Source organism: Convolutriloba macropyga, chromosome 7 (genome assembly GCF_964194025.1).
Source record: "Convolutriloba macropyga chromosome 7, txConMacr16.3, whole genome shotgun sequence".
In the NCBI taxonomy this organism is placed as follows: Eukaryota; Metazoa; Xenacoelomorpha; order Acoela; family Convolutidae; genus Convolutriloba; species Convolutriloba macropyga.
Genome location: NC_134474.1, coordinates 27,840,189 through 27,859,676, shown reverse-complemented (window position 1 = coordinate 27,859,676; position 19,488 = coordinate 27,840,189). Strand labels below are relative to the sequence as shown.

The window sequence follows — 19,488 nt, the reverse complement described above, 5'->3', positions numbered from 1 at the left end:
TTGATTTTCAGCAAGTAAATGGCAGTCAAGCTGAGCAAAATTTTCCTACGTTTTGAGAAGTCAACATTTTTCCAATTCAAGTCAAATTAAAGTTTTTCAAAATTTCGTTTTTTGAGAGGTTCTCGAGGTTTGAAGTTTTTACGCTTTTCATTCTGATTTCACTTTTAACACTGGTTCCACTTTTCACAATGATTTCGTTCACTTTTTTGGTATTTTTTCAAAATAGTTTTTCTTAATTTTTGCCCGATTGTTTTTATTCACAATTTTTCCTGTTTCTGGCAATCTAGACGCGATATATAGGCTTTTGTGTATTTCGTGTTTTAGAGCGAAGCAAGTTTGTATCTGGATGTAGATATTTAGAGCCATTTTTTTGTTTTGTATTTTTTCGCGACCCTTAGTTTTTGTTTTGGTTTTCACTCGTATCTTTCTGGCGAGGTATACTAATTGTGATGCATGTGTTTCTGGTGAACATTTGCTGTTTTAAGTGATCTGTGGGCAACTAATGATTTTGTTAACTTCGAAACTTGAGGTTTTCATCAAATTTTTTTAATTATAGTTTTTTTGTTTGTTGTATTGTTATTTAATCACCATACTGACAGGTCTGACTGAATTTCCCTTGAAGGTCTAATTGATCGTAAATATTTATGGGAGTTTGTATTTATTGGCAATAATTACTTATTGTTACTAAGTTTATTTGTCTTAGTAAAAAATTTGATTCAAATTCTGTCTATTTTTTGTTCTGATTTTGTACTCTACTTACTCTCAATGATAGGAGTTCTCGTTAATGCTCTATCGATGTCTTGTATATCTGATAAATTTCTCTTTTCTGTTGCTTATGGTATTGAATACTTCGAAACTATTTATTTGAGAGAAAAATTTTGTAAATTCTTGATTTTCGAATGTTTATGTTTTCTTTTTCTGTAGTTTTGTCAGCGTCTGAGTAATGAAAGATCTTATTTTTATTAGTGAAATAAAGGACGGTTATCATCTGCTCTTGTATTGAATTCTTCTGAAGCTATTTTTAATTTTGAGTTTTGACTTCAGATGTTTTTTTTTCTGTGGGGTTTGTTATAGTCTGAGTATGATGAATCTCAGATTGTAGTAGTGGCAAAATGAAGCTGGCGACTGACCGGGGTTAAGAGTTTTTCTTATTACCGGACAACAGTTTCTCAAAAAGATATACGTCAATTTTTTCCGACCGTTTTTGTTTTTATATTTATTGTCTTTAATGTTTTTTTAGAAGTTGCATAAGAAAGTCAATATTGAGACTTTGCCTTGCTGAATCTAGAGTTTTTTTTTAAATGGTGGTTAATCATAGATTTAGAGGTGACATTATTTAATTTTAAAAAGTGTATTTTTTGTTTGGTCTATATATTTTTTGTCACTTCCGTTTTTTGTCGTTAAGTTTGGCTGTTTACAATTGGACGCATCAAATATTTTGATTTCTGACTATTGCAAATGTTCTTCTGAGGAGGCATTGTTCAAAATTCTAAATGTGTCTTTTTGACCACGATTGATTTTTAAATTTGCTTCAGAAACAGTTCAGAAATGATATTGCCGTCCAATATTGTGTTAATTCGTAAATTAATCCTAACAAGATATATTAGCTGATTAAGAACCAATCATATGTGCTTCTGCTTTGCGGTTGGAGTTTTTTTTAAAATGAGATTTTTCTTCTGATAAACACCAAAATTGTTGATATGAACGAGTTTTTTAAGGATTTTATCTTTTTTTTATCCGACAAATGTTTTTCATTTCAATTGGCAACCAGTTTGGCAGAGAAATCTTTTGATAAGTTTCCAAGGCAAATTTGACTTACTTACTTACTTCATTAACGATTTATTTAGTGGTTAAATAGCTTGGGTAACCTATTTGAATTTTATCTGATTTTGTATTATCAATTTAGATTTTTAAGTGAGTCGTTTTTTAAACAACTGCGGTCTTTAAAATTTAAAAATTGAATTTGAGCTCTTTGAGTATATTCGAAAAAAAATCAGAGGCCAAGCGAGCTGAAAATGATGAAGTTGTTTCTTGAGAGATTTCACAGTTTGAACTTTGTTGAAGACTTGATAGGTGTTAATTTCTGGATCTCATTTTTGTGGTTTGTAAAATTTGTTGTTTAATTGATTTAGTTGTTGTTCGAAGACTTGATAGCTGTTAATTTCTGGATCTCATTTTTTTGGTTTGTAAAATTAGTTGTTTAATTGATTTAGTTGTTGTTTTTGTAAATACTCTGAAATTGCAATAGAGTGGACTTATTGTCTGGTGTTCATTTTGTTCTTGGGTTTTTTTTATTGTATTAACGAAAATTGAACTGGATTAAACCTTTTATTGTATACAAGCCTGCCTTTTTTAGGAATATATCAGAGGTGAAATCAGAGAATTTGATTTACTTAGTCTAGCATATCTAATGCGATAATTTGAAATACAATCAGTTTACATCGAATTTAGGTAGAGGCCAGAGATTTAGTTTCAAATTGGAATAGATGTTGATTTTTGGCTCCCGTTTTCTGTTTTTTGGTAGTTGTTTACTTAATTAATTTTTTATTTCTACTTGAGAAATTGCATAGAGTTGACTTCGCGCGTCATTTCATTTTTTCCGGTTTTCATTATAGTGAAATAAAGAAATTTGTTATGGAACCCTTTTTTATATAGACAAGTGTCTTTTTTTAAGAATCTATCAAAGTTGAATTAAAATTTGAACTACTGTTTTAGTGGCAGTCTATCTCTGCTTTCATTTTAAGACATTTGAGAGAAGATTGTGGATGACCGGTTTGCAACTTTGTGCCATCGCGCATTAGCGGGCATCCTTGTTAATCTGTTTAGCAGAATAAGAGACATGTTCGCTTGACGACTAAAATGCTGCAGAATTGTGGTGTTTTATCGTCTTCATATACCCTGCAATTTTCTGTGATCTCAAGCTCAATGTCGCTTTTTTTATACTACTGAAATCAAAGTTTGATTAACATGTTTGTCTAAGAACTTTGCAAAAGAGGCACACTAATTTAAATAGAAAGTGATCTTATATGCCAATAGCCAATATCTAGGTAGTTCAGTTATCGAGTTGTTTCAAAATTCTTGATTTTCCTGAGCAAATATTCAGGTGATACTGTTGTGAGTCTCTCATTTTTTGTCGAGTTGTTTATCTATTAAAGATTGTTGAATGTCGTAGTGTTCTAGATTCAGTTATTTATATTTTCTTGCTGTTATGTCGAGATTCAGAGAGACTTCTGTTTTCGAAATTTTTTTTCTGCTGGGTGGTACTTTGTCAGTGCTCTTGTTTTGTTGGTTAACAAAAGTGTGCTATGAACTCGCAAATTTTAGGCAAATGAGTGTGGCTGGTTAGCTTGCGCAAAGAAGATGAATGGAAAGTTTCGGCATCAAAAGTCACGAAAAAGTATATTCAAGAGATATCACTTCTGCAGGGAATATGAACAAAAGGAGCTTAAGTTGGGACTTTCTTGATTTGGGTGGAAGGTTGGGGTATGAACGGCTAGGTTTTGTTTAAATTTCTGGCAGGAAACATCAAAGGTGAAGCACCAGAGTGATCTATAATGAATGATGAACTATGAACATAACTTATTGCAGTTTTTTAATTCTTATTTTTTGACTGCTTAATTTTTTTCTTGCTCATTTGATCGGATTATTAATAAGATAGGTCTTCGTTTTGATTCTTATTTCCTTATCTGATTGCCAGGTGTCGTGCCAAGACAATGCTCGTTTAAATGTCAACGCTTCTGGCCACTGCGTCGCTGCTCTCGTGTGCCAACATTTTGAGAAGTTTTGGTACCAACATTTTGAGAAGTTTTGACCAATAGTGGTTGAGACGGCTTGTTTTGTTTCGTAGTCTTTGATAGAAAACCGTGTTCGGTTGCATTCAGTTGGCTTGGGGAATGTGTCCATTGCTTTAAAGAAGGGTTTGGATTGTTTGGGCCGTCAGCTATGTTATTGCCCACGTGCGTCAATAGACGTAAATTGAGGAATTCGTCGGCTTCTGCCACTACTGCTTGGAGTTCTGATTTAGATAGTTTTCGGCTTCCGGGCAAAACAAGGAGTTTGGCTGGTCGATACCCATACTCCTCCAAAGTGTGTGATGCTATAGAGGACTGAACGTTCATTGGACAACTGAACGTTCATTGCTGCGACAACTGAACCTGAACATATTCATTGTCCGGTTTTTAGTTTTTTTTTCAGAATTGAGTCTCGGCTTTACTTGTTCGGAGACAATGACATCAAGGTATCTTTTTGGAGACAAAATGGCGAGGGGCCATGAGCAAGCAGTCATTGATGAGGTCCTCAAAAAATTAAGGCACGTAAACATGCATAGCTGCGTTCTGATAATTTTTGCCTTTATATACAATTGGGTAGTTTAAATGAATGTGAAAACCTGATTGAAGCACGGAAGGGATACTGACTGCGATCTGACCTTGCCTGCAGGCCAACGTCTATAGATGAAGCACTATTAGCCCAAACTTCTTTTCCTGCTTATGCCAATCCAGATAGTTTCAGGTCATCTTCACAATGAGCAGGGGCATGTTCGGTTACATGGTGTCTGCATTCATGGACTTCATTTGCGAAAGGCAATCCTGATTTCTGGAGTCTTTTCTCAACTCTAAGCAGATCGTTGTTGTCGATAAGAGGCGTGAAATGCTAGAAACTGTCAGTTTTACTGTTTTTTGCTATAGTTTCCTTGATGTAGGCTTCTTGCGATATGTTGATGGGCAAATTTCGTGCCTTATTCTTGTTTGTTAAGAAACTATCCGAGGAAGTAGCAGTCCTTCTTTCGGTTGGTCGTCTGATTTTGCTTATTTCACGAAAGCTTCCCTGGTTGTCATCAGAAATTGGGACATGGTTGGCAATACCGCTGTATCCATCGGTTCTGGGACAGGCGTATGTTCTTCCTTGCCCTGTGATTCAGTCAAAAAGGAAGCCTCCGTTAGCCAAAGAGGTTGAATGTCAGAGGATGCCAGTGCTCTGGCTCTCTGATCAGTTGGGTTTATCTTTCCCGGAATTTGCTGCCTGTTCTCCTATCAGAGCTCTTCTTTTAACAATTCGTGACATTGACATACATCATTTGCCGCTCTTTGGACTTGATTCACCCGAGCTCTGCCATGCTGTCAGTCCAGAAGTTCTTAGTTTCCCCACTTGATCAGCGCAAATTTTGGTTTGTGTCTAAGTTAGGACTGATGGCATCGCAAACGCTTCAATTGAGGTGGACGGTTTCTACTGGTTGAGAACCCATAACTTTAGTGCCTCAATTTTCTGAACTATGTTATCTGTACGAATGAATTAAAATACACTCGAATATCCGGAGCTCCTCTCGCGCACCCATAACGGTCCTCCTGTCCCAATCAAAAAATACCAAACTTCCTCAGGTACACCGCAAGCCTTCACCTACCCATTCACCCTCGCCTACCTATACTCTGTTACTCTATCTGCGTCACAACCAGCTCCCGCCGCTTACGCATCCCACCGGAATTATTATTATTATTATTGTTATTAATGACAATTCGTTTGTTTTGTCTGTAATTTGAAAGATTTTAAAAGATTATGTGGAATAAAATTAGGCAATACACTTTTGCTTTTTGTTTATTCTGTAGTTAATCTGTCTGTTTTGAGCGTTCTTGTTTTTAGAATTTAATTTGATTCGTTTCCGATATTCTGCCCGTTATTACAATCCAAAGAATTTGGATTGTATTGGTGCTGTGTCTTTTTTTGACTCGAACGGGAGTATTGGTTTTCTCAGCTGAAGTAAATTTGTTTGACTTGAACTTTCACTTATGTTTGAATACGGACTTCTATTTTGGAGCGATGATTTTTGTTTTCAAACATTGGGTTTCAACATAGCTTAGTACCTTGTGTATAGTAGATAGGAACAGCTCATAATATTCAAGGTCGAATTATAGTTTTGACAAGTTTTCTCCCACAAAAATCCCCTTTTCGCTATCCAGAATACTGCCCATACTGCCCACCTACGTACCCACACCTATTTTCTAACTACCCCCTCACCCAACACCCCCGTCCGTCCTCCTCAACCTCTCTCTCTCTCTCTCTCTCTCTCTCTCTCTCTCTCTCTCCCACATGGTCGCCCCTGGGGGCCTTGTGATGGGTGTCTAGTGGGGTCGGGTATTGTTAAAATTCTCTTAAAATCGTTAAAATACTGGTTGTTAATCTAGAGCAGGCTAGTCGCCTCGTTGGCGAGGTCTGTCAGCCTTTGCTCCTAGATTTTGAAGAGCATCATAAAAGTCCTTGCGCAAGGTACTGATCTTTGTGGGTTCCGCGTGGAGTCCGTCCTTGGCTGTGAACTTGTAAACGAACTTCTTCAGGAAATGGAAGTGAATACCGAGCGCCTTTGCAACCGCCCGATATCCCTTATTCAAATTCTGAATCTCGTCTTTGAAATCCTCTTTGAGGTGGTATCTGCGTGATTGTTACCTGGATACCTGCCTCGAGGTACCTTCTTGCTAGGTACTCCATCAGCTGTATGATCTTCTCCACCGCCTTTGTTTTCCTGTCTCGATCTACCAAATCGTTCGTCCCCCCCCCATGATAGCCACTCGCTTGACACGTTTGTCCATAAAGTCGTCCAGGAACCAGTCCTTCGACAACCTCGACAAACCTGCACCGGGGGAGCTTATCACCATAGTGTCATCCATGAAAACGCCGTACGCAAGAGAGTCGCTCAGTATCCCCCACTCGAATCTCCTGATGCGCGTCGTCACGATCGTTCGAAAAGGTTTTTCCTTCTCTCGCACCTCTATGTCCAGCTTGAGCAAATGATGGGTTAATTTCTCCCTCCTGCTAATCCGCTTCGGTTTCTCCTCGGGTACCGTTGCCCTTCTCTTCATGACTTCTGAAAAACACTACCAATTAACCTTATCTGTTGTTGTAAAAATTTTATTGTGTTCAAAATTTATGAAAGGCACTTTTTATGTTTTTCAGTGGTAGCGATTCCAGTGTCGTTTCCTGTGACATGGACCAGGTTCTCTCAGGTTGTCTACTTCCACGACGACTCAGATGTACTCATTGACATCATCAGTCTACGACTCACGAACACCTCAATTGGACTGAAGAGTGAAGAGGCAACATTGACTGTGAGGATCAAACCACAAGACAGACGACCACCGGTTATGGTCACTAGTGGAGAGTGGAAAATTGTCAATGGTTAGTAATAGTCTTCATTTATAATGGATGTCAGTAGTCATCAACACTTTTACATCAGTTTTGAAGCGGACAATGAGAATGGGTTTTTTAGGTCTGTCTATAAATGGGGTAATTATTTTCATGTGTTGAGAAATGCAGGACTCATTTTTGCAAATGAAGGACAAATGCCACTGGCCTTTGAAGACGCATCATGAATGTTACAAATGTGGAAATGAAAAGGCGTGGTGAGAAAATCTCAATTTATTATTCGCCAATTTTGTTGGGAAGAAACACGAATCGTACCAGGAAATTTCGAACAATCTACAGAAACCAATGATTATCCATTCTTATCGATATTTATAATTTTCGTTTCTTTTCTAAAATTTTGGTAACTAAAACAGTTATTTACTTTGAGCAAATCCTAACTCGGAGCATTGTCTCTATGTTCGCATTTTTGGCTCCAATGTGTATTGATTTTGACTTTTGAATGCTCTGTTTCGTGAATTATTGCTCTTTAATCTTGATATTGGACATCAATTTTTTGAACTTTTGAATCGCAAGTTGAGGACTTTGTTGAAATTTCTTTACACAGAAAAATTGCCATTATTTTTCATTATTTCGTCTTCGGTTGTCTTTACTTAGTTGTTAAGTGTTGTTTAAATTCGTATTTGTATCTTAAACCTGGGGTGTAGTATATTAGGCGAAAGCTCGATTATGTGCAACCAATTTTCGTTGATATTTGGGCGAAAGTTATCAAATAACTGTTTGTTGAATCTGGAGGAAAACCATTTACAGCTCTTATAGACAGTACTTCAAAATTCAAATGACGTTGTAAAGTACTCAATCGTCCCTAACTATTTAAATGAAATTGAGTCAATGTAGTCCTCCTAAAATGTGCTATTTTTAAACTCTTTCATCTTTATAACCCTCGGAAACATCTGAGAAAATGGTTTTGCCAAAAGTTACATACGAAAGAGTGGGAAATAAGTAAAAAAAAATAAATTGCTTTATTTTAAATAGTTTAGTGGTGGCGGAAAAGGAAAAGCTTTCAATTTTACAAGCAACTTGCAGATCTTGTACATAGTATGCCGAAAATCAAGATCGTCGCGTAAATGTTGATAATAAAACTAGCTCAAGCCAAATTTGGTTTTAAATATAAACTTTGGAAAAGAGCACTTCTTTTGGTGGCTGCGAAACTATTAGCTGAACGCTGATATAATTCAGTACTCTTGAATTTTTGTTTCCTCGTTTGATGCTCTTTTTAAGCGTTTTTTAACGGCGCAAATCTCAAAACAGCGGTTTTGCTCAACTTTGCGCTTCCTAGCTGATTTTTTGCGTGCTTCATTTTCTACAGTCGTTGGCAGTTAGTTGTCAGCTTAATTGCGGGATTAGTTTTTAATTGCTCTGAAACGAAGTTTGTAGCAATTATTTAAGTACTGATGGTCTTTTTATGCGATTTTTCGCTTGACCGATTTTTCGTCTGACCCATTTGACTTTTCCTCCTTTAAAACAGGATAAACAGGTATCGCCCAGAGGCCCTTAGCCGCGTTTAATAGTCTTTCAAGTGCTTAGTGTAATAAAGCTACCGGAAAGGCAGTAGTTAAAGCTTAAAGATCTTTTTAAAAAGTTTTTGAGCCCAAAATGTTGAAATTTTTCGTTTTTTCCTCATTTTTGGAATTTTTTGATGGACCAGTCTAAAACTGATGCTGGTTTAAGTTGATAGCGATTCTTTTGCAAAACATCAGTACTTTCCGTGATGACCTTTTTAAGAGCTAAATTTTTTGGTAATCCGAACAAAAACACGCAAATTTTTACTATTTTTCACAATTTTTTTTCAAGCTTATTGATTATTTTTGTCATTTATTGAGATTTTTGGGTCCTAAGTGTCAAGGAACCTCCTCTAGGTTTTGATAATAGGCTACTGCATGGTTTCTAGTGTTAATGGAAATGTTGTCAACATTGTAAAATCACGAGTGTTAGTATTTTCTGACAAAACTTGCATTTTTTCAATTTTATATTTATTGTCATTATTCAACGCTTTCCAGGACCAGGGGCCAGAAAACCTTGAAGGGTTGATAATAGGTACCCGTTATTTTTTTTGCTATGAAATAGTTTTCAACTGTTTATCTCAGTTTTTTCAATAGAGCTTGCATTTTCAAATTTTTTCAAAGATTTTTTCAAAGATTTTAACATCACGAATTTAAGCAATTCTTTAAAAAATAAAGTTGCAATTAAAGTTTTTTGAATTTTTTTAATTTTTTTTGTTTTTTCCGGCACCACGGCCCAGAGACTTCCTCCAAAATTTGATAATAACGCTCTGCGTGGTTTCTAGAGTTTATGGAATTGTTATCAATATTTTAATGACTCTGTTTGATAAAATTGATTTTTTTTCGAAATTGCGGAAAATTATTATCGTGTTCCAAGTTTATCGATATTTATGAGCCAGTGAAACTTTTTAAAGCTTGAAATAAGGATGCTGAATAGTCTCTTGAGACAATGGCGAAATAATTCTGAAGATATTAATATCACGAATTTTAGCAAGATTTTGTTAAAATTTGCAATTGTCTTTAAATTTTTTTAAATGTCTTTGTCCTCTTCTGAATTTAACGATCATTACTGACCATTACTTAAAAAACGTATCATTACCTCAAAAACGAAATTTTTTAAGTCTTGCAGATGGGTTACATGATAGAGTTTCAGAGACAGAATATGGTTTTGAACCTTTTTTTTTTCAAGTTGAAATCTGAAAACTTTAAATTTTGCACTTTGTTTTTTTTTTCTGTATGATTTAGTTTCTAACGAGGCTGGAAAACCAGAGCTTTCAGAGTCGAATCTCATCATAAAAATTATTCTTGGCTCTCTTTCTCTCTCTCTCTCTCTCTCTCTCTCTCTCTTTGTCCATTGGAGTTTCTTTCCTTCTCTTTTTCGTTCACGTTTTATCTCTCTCACACTTGGTCTCGCTCTCTCTCTTCTTGTTCTTTTTTAGCTTTTTTGTTAATGCTGCACTTCAGCTGCTGTTACGTGGCGTGATGTCATCATCTTTAACCCTCATTAACGTTGATTTATAGTTGAAATGTTTTTTATCATAAGTGACCTAAGTGCCACTTTTTAGGAAATCATTATTAATTGCTCTCAAATGAAGTTTGTAGCCATTAGATTAATCCCGCTTGTCTTTTTATGCGATTTTTCGCTTAACCGATTTTTGGTCTGACCCACTTGACTTTTCATCCTCAGAAACCGTATGAAGAGGTAGCACGCAGTGGGCATTACCTTCTCTTAGAGCCTTTCAGTTCACTAGTCTCCAAGATTTCACAGAAACTGTTTTCGAGACTTGCACTTAAGGTGTGAAGGGTGCTTCTTGTAAATTGATCACCCACTCCCGCCCACCGCCCACAAATCAGCCCCCAGTCCCCACCCCTGCAAATCGTTCAGGACGTAAGGCCCCCTGCAGCCAAAGATCCCCTTTCACCGTTGCACCCGCCTGCTCACCTCAAGCCCCTTCAATTAAGCTAAAGCTAGCCTCACTAAACCGTGGCTAGCTACTGACAAAGCCAGCTGGTCGTTTGAGAGCAATTCGCCCGACGTTAGTCGGTTATGTTTGATAATAATGACTTACACTCTTCAAATGTCGTTGAGACTGGTATTAGGGTTATTTGAGGTTGCTCTAGATCCTGTGAAGGTCAGTAAAAGACTGTTATTTATACTGAATGTTGTTGGTAGTAAATAAATCATCACAAGTGAAACGAAGTAAGCAACTCATCCTCTTTTCAATGAAATAATTGATTTTTGTCCTTGAGACTGGTGTTAGGGTTATTTGACTTTGCTCTGGATTCAGTAAAGATCCGTAAAAGACTCTTATAAGTGAAATGAGGCAAACACATCATCCTCTTTTCATTGAAATATTTGATTTTTTACATGTATGAATTACATCGACAACTCCATCAGCTGAGGTCTGTTCGCATCTGTATTCAAATACAAGCAAATGTATTTGAATACAGCTAAATTAGCGATAAGTGATAATCCGGCCATGGAATTGCACTGTCTGTTGCCAATGAGTTTTAGATTTATTGATTGTAAAAAAATAGCATTACAAAACGAAATTAGAAATCTAAATAAATCAAAAAAGTTTGAAAACTCGTTCTGAAATTTCTAAAATTCTTTCACTAGACTGAAATAGAGATAATCACGTTTTAATTGCTCTCAAACGAAGTTTGTAGCAATGATATTAGTCCTGTGGTCTTTTTATGCGCTTGATGATTTTTCGCTCAACCGATTTTTCGTCTGACCCATTTGACAAACAGGTGGTGCTCGGAGGGCATTTAGTGCTTTTAGAGCCCTAAGCCTTACTATACTCTAAGAAAGCGATTCACCAAAACTGTTTTGGAGATAGAATTTCATGGTGTGAAGAGCGGTTCTTAATCTTTAAAGTTTGACCCCCTCAGTCATCTCACCCCGCCCCCCTCAATACTCCCAATGTCCACCCTCATCCAACTGTCGATCAGAAATTCCATGAAATATTATATGTCGAGCATATTTTGACTGATTTTTATACATTGCTTTTTAATCTCTTTTTCGAGCGTAGCTTTGTTTAAGTTGTTTCAAATTCGTAATATTGGTTGACGTTATTTAATTTTCTGATGGAATATTGAAAGAAAGTTGCTGCCAAAAATTTGTAGTTCTGCATAAAATTTAAGACATTTCAAAGATTATGGCTGAAAATTGAAATTTTGCTATTAAAAGTTACACTTAGCTAATTGTTTTCAATGGCTGTAGAACAAATTCGATTGAGGCCCTTGGTGTTGACTTGACGTCGTTTTTATCGTCATCATAGTTCTTTCCAAAATCCCTTATTTATAGAGTTTAATCGCTTACAGGTTGGTGTTTAAACAAGTATTTCAATATTTTTCTCAATAGAAAGATATTTAGAAAATATGTCTTCGGAGTGAAAAGATCGGGGGCCACCGTAACCGACAAATGATCGGGCAACTGTTCCGGCATTTCGTTAATATCCCTGCAGAGTGGTTATTGGGCGATTTTTAAAATCATTTCACAATCAAACGTCCGGGAAGCATTTTTTCTCAATCACAATTTTTCCCTAACGTACACTGTGAACAAAATTTATATATGGTTTTTTTTTATTGATACAGAAGATAAACCATTTTTTCAAAATAAAAGCTGTCACCGATGGCTATTTTTTGCCTAAAATTTAAATTAATTTCATGCTATAGGCTCTTGGTTTTCCGAAGCAATTTATTATTTGAAGAAATTAAATCTGAATTTATCACTTTTTACAGAAAGACCTAAAAAAACAAAAAATTTTAAACAGGCGAAAAAGGACATTAAGATAAGAAGTTGTTTGCGGTTTCTGTAGTGTCTGCGTACATATGTATTATTAGGTGCTCGTTGTTCGTAATTTGGTTTTAACTTTTCCCGAGGTAAAAAGATTAGAAAAGAATTGCATTTTTTGAAATAGTATCAACAGGATTTGTTTTCTATTTATTCTCTCTTTGATTATTAACCTTTTTGTGTGGCCCCGTCTACATTGCTATAGATTTTTTTATGGCCAGTGCATGAAAAATTGGTGAACATGGTTGCCTAGGTGAAAAAATTTTTAAACGAAAAATTTTGTTCTTAAAACTTTTGATACAGACGAATTAACAATTCAATCCAGCGGATGTGAGAATTTTTGCATAACATTTTTAAAGTTATTCTTTAGATTTATGAGTTTACATTCAGTACATTTTACTGCAGCCGAATACGCGCCGTGAAATTTGCAAAAATAATTTTTTATATTTTGTGTTCCGTCTTCTCCAGCAACAGTTTTAATTGCTTTCGAATGAGAAGCAATTATTGTAAACGTGTGTGACTTTTTCTGCAGATTTTCACCTGACCGTTTTTGCGCTTTTTTCGAGTGATGCTGTGACTTTGACTTCTCAAGTGACTTTTTCACCCACTTCTTGATTTTTTGAGTGGTTTCAATTGCTCTCACTCCACAATAAAGTTGTTGTTCAACCAAAGCCGATTTTTAGAGGGACGATGACAAGGCGAGTGGTCATCTTTTAACTGAGTGGTTAATGCCTCTGTCCAGGTGACAGAAGCGGTGTCAGGAGCTCGGGGTTCAAACCCGACCTTAGTTTGATGTTTTTGCACCTATAAAGAAAAATTTATCTAGGCTACAGCCCCTGAATTAATTTACCCCGGATGTCATTCCAGAGCAATTTTTCCGACGTCAGTCGATTTATGTTGTTTTTCTTACTCTCTGCCTACCTGTAGTCATTGTTCAGCTCACTGTCGAATAATTTGTTTTCACCGTTTCTGAGGCAAAGATGGCAACAAATGCATTTTTTTAAAAAATTTCTGATATAAGTCCTTATTTTAACAAAGTTTTAAGAAAAATTGATATTGGATTCATCATCTGGGGTATATCCAGCTACATTTATTGGTGACTTTTTAAGATGATTTAAAAAATATATATGCAGACTGAAAAACCTGTCTGTGACCATTTTGAAATTATGAGAAAAAGTCGAATGCTTGAAATGCGTTGGTGTAGAAGATGGCGTCTTGAGCGCCCATGAAGGTTGTCAAAGTTGCATAATTATGAAGTTCAGACAATGTTATAGTGGATTGGGTTTTATTTTTGTGCAAAATTATTTTCAGGAGTTTTTTTGTTTTCAAGATTTTAGCAATGGATTTTTGTGTTTATTTATTGGGTTTTATTTTTGTGCAAAATTATTTTTGGGTTTTATTTTTGTGCAAAATAAAACACGAAGTCTTGGGTTTTATTTTTGTGCAAAATTATTTTCAGGAGTTTTTTTGTTTTCAAGATTTTAGCAACAGGTTGTCTTTGAGCAAAGAAGCGAAGCAAGAAAGGCAGGTCTGCCAGCTTTTTTCATTGCAAGGAAACCAAAACATTTTTGCAACCTAAATGCTGTTGCATATAATCTAGTTTTCCTTCTCAAAAAGTTTTTGTCTCAACTAGAAGCTTTACTTCCAGTTTTATCTAATTTTGAGCTTTGGTTTGATTTAGTCCTTCTTCCTTCTGCAGAAAGACTAAGAAAGTAAAACAAAAACAGAATCTTAATCAAAAACAGGATGTTATTTTCTTTGTCTCTGTGATATGAAAACAGAAAACTGCTGCATATTTTAATTTTCTGTCGAAATTAATTGTGCTTCAGTCTGTCAGTCATTTGGTTTTAAAGAGTTTTTGATTGCAAGTAGTACACATGCTTCTTAGCGGCGTGCGAAATTGTGTTTGAATGAAATAAACCATTTATTTTATGGAAACAAATATTTTGTGTTCGATCTTCGAAAACGTATTAATTTGCACCTATCTTACCTTGTCGTCGGCCACTTTATTAGTCGGGCCAGCTGAATCTTTTGCTGTGACAAAACTGTAAGGCCTGAGATCCCGTCTTTGTTGTGCAACGTTCTGCGACGAATCACATCCGGAATGACACCTAATAGACTTGTTTTAGTGTCTGGGTATTCAGCTAAATGAATCAAGTGTGAACACAAAAATATGGTCTGTGATTTTGTACCTTTCACTCTCCAAATAATACATTTATAAAGTACTTGATGTAAGATTTCCTTTCATGGATAGAATGTGTTGATCTCAGAAACAGATGCAAAAATATTGCTGGTGTTCTTTGAAGCAAAAACTCAATAGAATTACCACCCACTCAAAATTAGTGATTGAATTTGATCAACTATGTACTTCGCCTGATTTTAGAAACAGGCTCTTAAAATCTCTGGTTCAAGTGAGCTAAGTGAGACGATTAAATTGAGCGTCGACAAAGCGTCTAATTTTTGATTGAACTTGCGATCAAACTTGATAGCAATTGGTATTTTCCCAACGGATCAGTAATAATTAGCTGTCGATGGCTTGAAATCGAGTTTTCGATTATTGAATATTAAAATTACGGATGAAATATGGAATATTCGACTGTTGAATATTATACTTTCAATCTTATTTCACGTTGAGCATTAGCTGAGGCTGTAAAATCAATGCTAGAAACTTTTTATTGCTCCAATTAAGTTTTGTTGACCTTGATGACCATTGTTTTTCGATTTTTGCTTTCTTATTATCGTTATTGCCATGATATTGCCACGATTGTTGTGCATTGCCAGAAGGTGAAGATATCAGTCTCAAGAAGTGTGCCATTAGCAAATAACCCCGACAATAGAACAATAAAATATTTAAATTTTGCTCCGAATCCAAACTGAAAATAATCCCATTTGCTTTTACAGTTCAACTTAGCGTGAACACTGTCATAAAGTTGCAATACAAAAATACAATCATTCGCATTCATTGTGGAAACGTATAGTGATTTATGGCTAGGTGTGTCGTTTTACTTTTCACTAATCTGAGAAAAGATAAAATTCGGTTTACAATTTAAAGAGCGCCTTTAATCATTTTTTATTTGAGATCAACAAGCTATTGGCGCCAAACGCATGCTCCATGGCTCGTTTTTTACCAATACATTTTACTGCTTTTGTGCATGACATCTACAAATAATGGAGTAAAATGATTTTGGTCTCATAATTGATTTGGAACAATTGCTCCAACAACAACAAAAATTCCACCCCTGTTTGTTTTGATATTTTTATGCAACCCCTTTAGTCCTTTACATCCAGACTAGCAAGGTCGAAGCGGAGTTACGTCTCATTTCAGGTTTATTTTATCTCTTCTGTCAACCAGTTCCGCCTTTCACTTCTCAATCCTGACATTTGTTAGGCTGATAATGCAAAGCGACATACTCGATGTTTTCAGACGTCTGCGTTTACAAAATAATTGATTTATCCATCTTCCCCTATTGTAGGCGATCCACGAAGATTGTATTTCTTGATTTATGTCCATTTACCGCTCGGGACCTGTAGGAAGTTTTCCCTTTATCCATAAACTGGGACCCAGGGGTGGGAGGTCAGATAAATTTTTAGGGAGGTGGGGGAAGAGGTCTTACATAGCGGTGGATTTTGTGTTCATAAATGCTAGCATAAGTATCTCGGAAAATAAGAAAGGTTAGATAAGGGATGTAGGCTGTGGTATATCTAAATATATGGTGGTATCTGTTAGAGACGGGTTGTGGCAAGGGGTGACCGGGCGGGGGAGATAGGGGGTCGGGTTAGTGGTTGTTGTTCTTGCTGTTGTTGTTTGTTGTGTTATTCAATTTATCAATTTAGATTAATCGCCGTTTAATCTGACCAGCTTAGCGTGTCAATTCAGATCTCAGCGACCTCCCTGGGCTCCAATCTAATCGCATTAGAGACCATGCTTGTTTTCCACTTGTTCTTTCCCATTCATCATTATAGTCACCGCTCAACAATTTTTCTGTCTCTCTCAACAAACAACCATGCCACTGCTGTCCATTAAAATATCAACAGATATATTTATAATACACAACTACCTGTCCGGCAACACTACTCAAATCAACATAACATTGTTCATTTAAAAATTGTCTTGTACTGCTATCAAATAAAGGTACCAAAAATTTGTCCTGGCTGACCCATATTTTTTTCATGACTAGATTTGAATTCAAAATTGATGCGCTATATTCACGCGAATCAAGCTATGAACAAAATAGTGTTTTATTAATGGAGTACCTTTTCTGCAGTGCTCCGCCGCTGTTGTAATAAATTGAGTGGTTTATGTTTTGGTCCAAATTACCACACATCAAAATTCCCCCGTTCTGGATCTGCTCGTATTTTTGAACTGGGACAGGCGCTGCGTACAAGGTGTAAACAGAGTAAACAAATTGTTGACGGGCCAACATTGTTGTTGTTTGCCCATCCGTCACTTTTCACCGGAGTTGCTCTCGGATCTGCTTTTGTGCTGTTATATTCGAACACCAGGAAATTTTCCCCTTCATAATTTACCATCCCCTTTTCCTCTCTCTCTATCTCATCACCCCCACCGCTCCACTCGCTGTGCTCCATGCTAGAAAATATTGCTTCCCCTTTGTCCACTTGTTAAATCCTTTTATATTGTTTATTTAACAAAAATGCTCAATTTTGTCATTTAATATCCGCTCCTTCACTCACTATTTGTTTGTATTTAAGTGCGTGAAATTTGAATATTGGCCTTTTGTAATCTCAAATGTCCGTCTTAATTTGTCTTGTCTCATCTCAATTTAGAAATTCTGGAAAAATTTGCTAAATCTTTGTTTTGTGCTTCAATTTGAGACAAACTTCACTTTACGCTTAGGTACCTTCTAATGAATTATTTATTGCGTTATTTGTTTGTTAACAAGTAAAAGCGCTTTTATCTCTACCACGAAGAGACGAGAATTTATGTTATCCACGTGTACTTGAAAAATCAATCTTTTATTGAAATTTTTGTATTTTTATGAATTCCATATTTTGGAAAAAAGCGCGAGGTCCTCCCATTTTTGTTCACTCCCTGTTACAAGTACAGGTCCTTTGTTTGTCCTCCCCTTTTACACTGGTTCTTGATTGTAGACCAAATTTATCATCTGGCTAAAATAAATGTTATCATTTTCTCAGTTTATATTCTAGATTTGACTAAATGCCGGATGCTAACCCTGTCGTTTCCCTGTTTATCTTGTCTCTGGCAAACCCGTTTACAAAAAAGTCTTGAATAAGTTTCAGAAAGTTTTCTAACGGCTTCATTATTATTGCTTCAGAATGACTGATCATTAGTTTTTTTTAGTAAGATGACAAATTCAATGTGGTTCAATTTCATTAATTCAGGTTTGGCAGAAATTGTAGTTCTTCTTAATTGATTTGGTGCTAATTGATCCTAGTCGACCTGAGCAAAATTGTTCCAATTGAGTTCCTTGTTGCCTTTACTTTTAAATTCTCCCAAAAGCATGAATTAATGTAATTTTTCACCCAAAGAAGTTGCATTCCCAGAGGTTAGTGCCAAATCAATTGAGAGATTAAAGTTTAAGAGGCATGATCTTTTTAATTGCTCGCAAATGAAGTTTGTAGCAATTGTATTAGTCCTATCGGTCTTTTTTATGCGATTTTTCGCTTGACCTTTTTTTCGTCTGACCCAATTGACTTTTCGTCCTCAAAAACGGGATAAACATAGCGCCCAGCGGGCATTAAGTGCTCTTAGAGCCTTCGAGCTCACTAGTCTCCAAGTATGCGATTCACAGAAACTGTTTTGGAGACTTATACTTATGGTGTGAAGGGCGGTTCTTCGAGGTTTATGTTTAAAGTTCATAGACAATAACAGAACGATTCTTCGTTCATAGACTATAATAGTTTTTGGGTGGAGAATGTGCGCATACGGCAATGAGCTCCTGCGTGCTTATATTATCTCTTGTTTCGCAAACAAAGTTGATATTAATCCTTGTATCATCTTTTTAAGAAAGGAGTATGTCTAGATACAAAATCCATTCAAAATTGCTTGCAGAAAACAAACTTTTTGTATAATTAATTTTTCTTTTTGTTTGATCCCAAACAAACTTTTTGTACAATTAATTTTTCTTTTTGTTTGATCCCAATCGTTGTTATGGGAATCAATGGCGGGAATCAATGTCCCGGAATCTGCCGGGTATGTTGAAAAATTTAGAATGATCACACTTTATCGTTGATCTATCTCATCTGAAGACATAAATTAGTTTCTGATTATTATGCTGATTAATTTATGATGCGCCAATTGTTAGATGCAGTAGTGAAGCAGAGGGAATTATCGAATAATTTTAAGTTCTGTACGTCTAGAATACAAATCCTTAAATAGTTGAGGAATTTCTGTTCGTTTGAAATAAGATAGTAGAGGCATGCATTTTTGGGCTTAACAGAGACATTTTTTCTTTCTGATTATATTTCATGCAGACATAGTCATATTTTACTTGATATAATTTGTCACTTTTAACCTCAATAATTTGGGGCTAGTGATATATAATAATCTCTTACGCCGTCATTTGAAACCCCCATTAGTGATTTTAGTTACTCCCCCCACTGAAGCAGGCTGTAATAGATTTGAGCTCCGACTATTTGTTCGAGAGCAATTTTTCCGACTTTAGTCGGGTATGTTATAAATTCGAGCTCCGTGGTTATATTTTTTATACTCTTAAGAAAAGAGACAAAAGTATGAACACATCGATGCAGAGTTCAGATTGTCTGTTTTTGATCGAATTTTAGATTTGACTTTCTAGTTTAAGATTTGTTGTTTCTAGAATGTTTTAAATTTTGCCCATAGTATTTATTGTCGTAAGAGTTCAATTTAGGAAAACTGTTTTCACACAAAATTTTTCGATATTTTGAATTTTCTGGAAAACTAATCTTTCTAAGTATTATCGCTTTGTTCTGTTTTTTGGATTGAATTTTGGTTATTTTGATATATAGTTTTTGGTTTTTATAGTTATTAGTTTAGTAATT

General features: G+C 35.7%; 1 protein-coding gene across 1 annotated transcript in view; it reads left to right on the top strand.

Moving 5' to 3' along the window:
• The window catches only part of LOC142342750 (chondroitin sulfate proteoglycan 4-like), a 128,610-nt gene that overhangs the window by 48,971 nt on the left and 60,151 nt on the right, over window positions 1–19,488 (top strand). Inside the window, exon 3 of the mRNA XM_075394286.1 lies at window positions 6,943–7,164. Coding sequence (XP_075250401.1) covers window positions 6,943–7,164 — 222 coding nt within the window. The remainder of the gene's footprint in view (window positions 1–6,942; window positions 7,165–19,488) is intronic.